We start from the raw sequence: 4,146 nt of genomic DNA on the forward strand, positions 1-4,146 counted from the left end.
AAGGGCCCGGGAAGAGCCGTCCTGGTGCTCCCGCTGAGCCTTCTTGGGGGCGACGGGGGCTTAGGGGAGCGCAAAGAGTCCAGGCAAAGAGAGCGCGCGCGAAGGGGTGGGAAGCGGTCTGGGGGCGGGGCGCACGGGAGGCGAGCGGGCCTAGGACCGGGACCTGGAGGCCGAGGGGGCCGGGCGGGGGCGGCCATCCCACTGGGCTCCAGCCTTTGGCCAGGCCTCGGCTGCTCGCAGGCAGCTCCGGCCGCGAGTCAGCTGACGCGGGGGGCGGAGGAGCTGTCAGGCGCGCCCCGCCCTGCGCCGCCGGGCCGCTGGGGCCGAGCAGCCATTGGCCAGCGCTCCCGGCCGCCCGGGCCCCCGCGCCCCGGTGACATCAGGAAGGCGATAAAAGGCGGCGGCCGCGGCGGATCCAGCACAGCTGCACTGCCAGGCTGCGAGCGGCTGCCAGCGAGAGAGCCCCAGAACCCGAGAGCTAGAGAGCGAGTGACGGGCGCTCGCCCCGCGCCTCCCCTCACCCCACTGCACGTTCGGCTCTCCTCGCCACCCCGCCCGGCTCCGCTCGGCCCGGCCCGACCCGGCCTGGCCCTGGCGCAGCCCTAGCTCCGAGCTCTGGGGGCGGTGCGGGCAGCCTCGGGACTGTACGGCGCGCCGCCGCGTCCCCAGACAAAGGCTTGGCCGGCGGCCCCGGCCCGCTGAGCCCTCGGCTCCCCGCCTCCCAGGCTCGCCGCTGTTCGTCCCCGCGCTGGGCTCGGCGCGCCCAGGCGGGCCGCAAAGTTTCCCCGGCAGCGGCGGCGGCTGCGCCCCGCGTCAGCGATGGCCGCGGAGCTGAGCATGGGGCCCGAGTTGCCCACCAGCCCGCTGGCCATGGAGTACGTCAACGACTTCGACCTGCTCAAGTTCGACGTGAAGAAGGAGCCCCTGGGGCGCACCGAGCGCCCGGGCCGCCTCTGTACGCGCCTGCAGCCTGCTGGCTCCGTGTCATCCACGCCACTTAGCACTCCGTGTAGCTCGGTGCCCTCGTCGCCCAGCTTCAGCCCGACCGAGCAGAAGACCCACCTGGAGGACTTGTACTGGATGGCGAGCAACTACCAGCAGATGAACCCCGAGGCGCTCAACCTGACTCCCGAAGACGCGGTGGAGGCGCTCATCAGCTCCCACCCAGTGCCCCAGCCGCTGCAGAGCTTCGACGGCTTCCGAGGCGCGCACCATCACCACCACCACCACCACCCACACCCGCACCACGCGTACCCGGCCGCCGGCGTGGCCCACGACGACCTGGGCCCGCACGCGCACCCGCACCATCACCACCATCACCAAGCGTCGCCGCCGCCGTCCAGCGCGGCCAGCCCCACGCAGCAGCTCCCCACCAGCCACCCCGGGCCGGGGCCGCACGCGGCCGCCGCAGCGACGGCAGCAGGCGGCAGTGGCAGCGTGGAGGACCGCTTCTCCGACGACCAGCTCGTGTCCATGTCAGTGCGCGAGCTGAACCGCCACCTGCGGGGCTTCACCAAGGACGAGGTGATCCGCCTAAAGCAGAAGCGCCGGACCCTGAAGAACCGGGGCTACGCCCAGTCGTGCAGGTATAAACGTGTCCAGCAGAAACACCACCTGGAGAATGAGAAGACGCAGCTCATTCAGCAGGTGGAGCAGCTTAAGCAGGAGGTGTCCCGGCTGGCCCGCGAGAGAGACGCCTACAAGGTCAAGTGCGAGAAACTCGCCAACTCCGGCTTCAGGGAGGCGGGTTCCACCAGCGACAGCCCCTCCTCTCCCGAGTTCTTTCTGTGAGTCGTGGCCGCTCTCGGCCCCTGCCCTTGCCCCCCACCTGGACTCCCCGTCCCGTATCCTCAGCCCTGGACCTTCCCGGACCCTGTCCCTGCCATGGCCCCAGCCTTGACCTGTTTGACTTGGAGAGGGAGGAAGGGCTGGAGGGCTGCGGGCGACTGGCGGGCGCGCGGGCGGGTAGGGGACCTCCGCCAAGGCCAGGGCAACCCGCGCCGCGCCAGCGCCGCCTCCTAGACTCGAGCAGAGCCAGACAGACCAGGGGGTGGGAGGTCCTCAAGCAACTTTTTCTCCAGGCTGCAGGACAGCGAGGCATAGTCCTCCAGACTCTCGCCGAGGCCTGGCTTTGTGAACTTTGCGCATTAAGCGCGGGCCGCTTCCTCCTCGCTGCCGGGAGCGCAGTTCGCCCCAGGAAGAGAGCAGCAAGGAGAGGAGAGAAGGGAGACACTGGCGTGCCCGCGGGCTCCAGAGGAGACTGAACCCAGGAAGGAAGGACAGACGGACCTAGCTGTTCAGGGTCCTGAGAACCTTGGCTGTCAGCCTGGGGCCGCGCGCGGACCTCTGTTAGGACGCTGGGTGCGCAAATCTCTTCAGTTTTATTGCCTGCTCGATGATATAGAAAAAAATACGAAAATCTGCATTAAAAATATTAATCCTGCATGCTGGACATGTATGGTAATAATTTCTATTTTGTACCATTTTCTTGTTTAACTTTAGCATGTTGTTGACCATGAATCATAACCCTCCCTGTTTCTTTGGGTGGAAGGGATCGCACGCCGATGGGAGACTTCGGCTGCTGCGTGTGCGGTTCCGGGGTTTCAGTCCCGGGGCTGCTGGCTTGTAAATACCCACCCGCCAACTCGCCTAAAGAACGTGGCATCAAGCAGAGCGTGTCTTTGTTTGGGTTTATTATTATGGCTTTGCTTTTTATTTTTAACTTTTGGTAAGTAGAGAAATAAAAGTTCCCGGCACTTTGCATCAGCATCAGAAAGCAACTTTGTCTGGGGCACGCTGGAAGTAGTAAGTTCTCTCCTCCTTCCTCCATCCAGTCCGCTGCCCTCTCGCTTTGGTTTTCCAGTTTCGTCGGGCTTTGAGAAAGAAGATTCAGAGTCCCGGCCTGGGAGTACCAGGGCAAGGGCAGCTGCGAACTTGGCGCACCTCTGAGACCCGACGGGTCCAGCTCGCTAGATCCTCTCCTAGTCTTCAGAGCAAATTGAAGTGCCAAGGAGAAAGGAAAAGAGTTCTTGTTTGCTTTTGAGCTTTACAAGAAATCACCCCAGGGTCCCTTTGCCACCGCCAAGGCCCAAACTAATTGTAGCGGCTGATGGGCGGGAGCCCTTGATCACACCAACTTACGTTGCCTCGACCACCCCGCTCTGCCATGCTCTGAATGTACTGAAAACCCCACCCTGGGCACGTCTTTTTTTGCAGCTTTCAACATGCTCTGTGCGTTTCTTTGCCCGCTTTTGAAATAGCCGGCGAGATGTTGGTGGGATCCGCCCCGACCCCCCTCCCCCTTTGGTTGTATAATAGTTAAAGGGAAGATCTGGGTGGCTTTTTATTATTATTATTACTTTTTTCCCCCTGCAGGTCAGTAAAAGGATTTAAGTTGCACTGACAAAAATACCAAAATTAAAGTGTATTTTTTAGTCCCCATTTGAAATTGCTGGCGCTGCTGGCCGGATGCATTTTTGAGTTTGTATTAGTTGATAAATTAACAAGAATAACAAGATTGTATGAACCGCATGGTGCTTGCAGTTTTAAATATTGTGGATATTCGTCCTGCATCAGAAACGAGCTTCGGTTTTTACGGATTCAACTGTGTTGAAATCAAACTTGCCGCAATGGAAATTGTTTTTATTTCATGTAAAATAAGGGATCAATTTCAAGCCCCTGCTTATGATATGAAAAATATTAAAACCTAGTCTATTGTAGTTTTATTCAGACTGGTTTCTGTTTTTTGGTTATTAAAATGGTTTCCTATTTTGCTTATGAAACCCATGGAAATGGTGTTTATTTAGAGGACGCGGCCGCTCGCTCGCTCGCTTGCTCGCTCATCTCACCTGGCCTTTCTTCTCTTGCCCTTTCAACAGCTACACCATCCGTTGCCTGGGAGCACCCCCTTGGCCCACCGAAATCCCAAACCTCGTCTGGGCACAACTCCCCCTTGAGAGTCTGAATGAGCTGGGACCTCAAACATGTTCTCTGTTCTCCACTTTAGGTGCAGACCCTGGTCAGGAGTCTTGTGTGGGGAGAGGGTGCAGGTCTGAGAGACCTTGGAGTCAGTCCCCAAGCACAGGGCCGGCCTGCTAACCTATTGGCTCTGAGGTCCAGGTCCACTCTGCCAGCCCGATGGAAAGC

At 60.3% G+C, this 4,146-nt stretch overlaps 1 protein-coding gene across 1 annotated transcript; it reads left to right on the forward strand.

Annotated features, from left to right (window-relative positions):
* Positions 1–436: 436 nt before the first annotated feature.
* MAFB (MAF bZIP transcription factor B) lies at positions 437–3,704 on the forward strand. Its single transcript, XM_075528750.1, has one exon. The coding sequence runs from the start codon at positions 820–822 to the stop codon at positions 1,789–1,791; it is 972 nt and encodes a 323-aa protein (XP_075384865.1). The 5' UTR covers positions 437–819; the 3' UTR covers positions 1,792–3,704.
* Positions 3,705–4,146: the final 442 nt, after the last annotated feature.

The sequence above is a fragment of the Tenrec ecaudatus genome, chromosome 12, assembly GCF_050624435.1.
Source record: "Tenrec ecaudatus isolate mTenEca1 chromosome 12, mTenEca1.hap1, whole genome shotgun sequence".
In the NCBI taxonomy this organism is placed as follows: domain Eukaryota; kingdom Metazoa; phylum Chordata; class Mammalia; order Afrosoricida; family Tenrecidae; genus Tenrec; species Tenrec ecaudatus.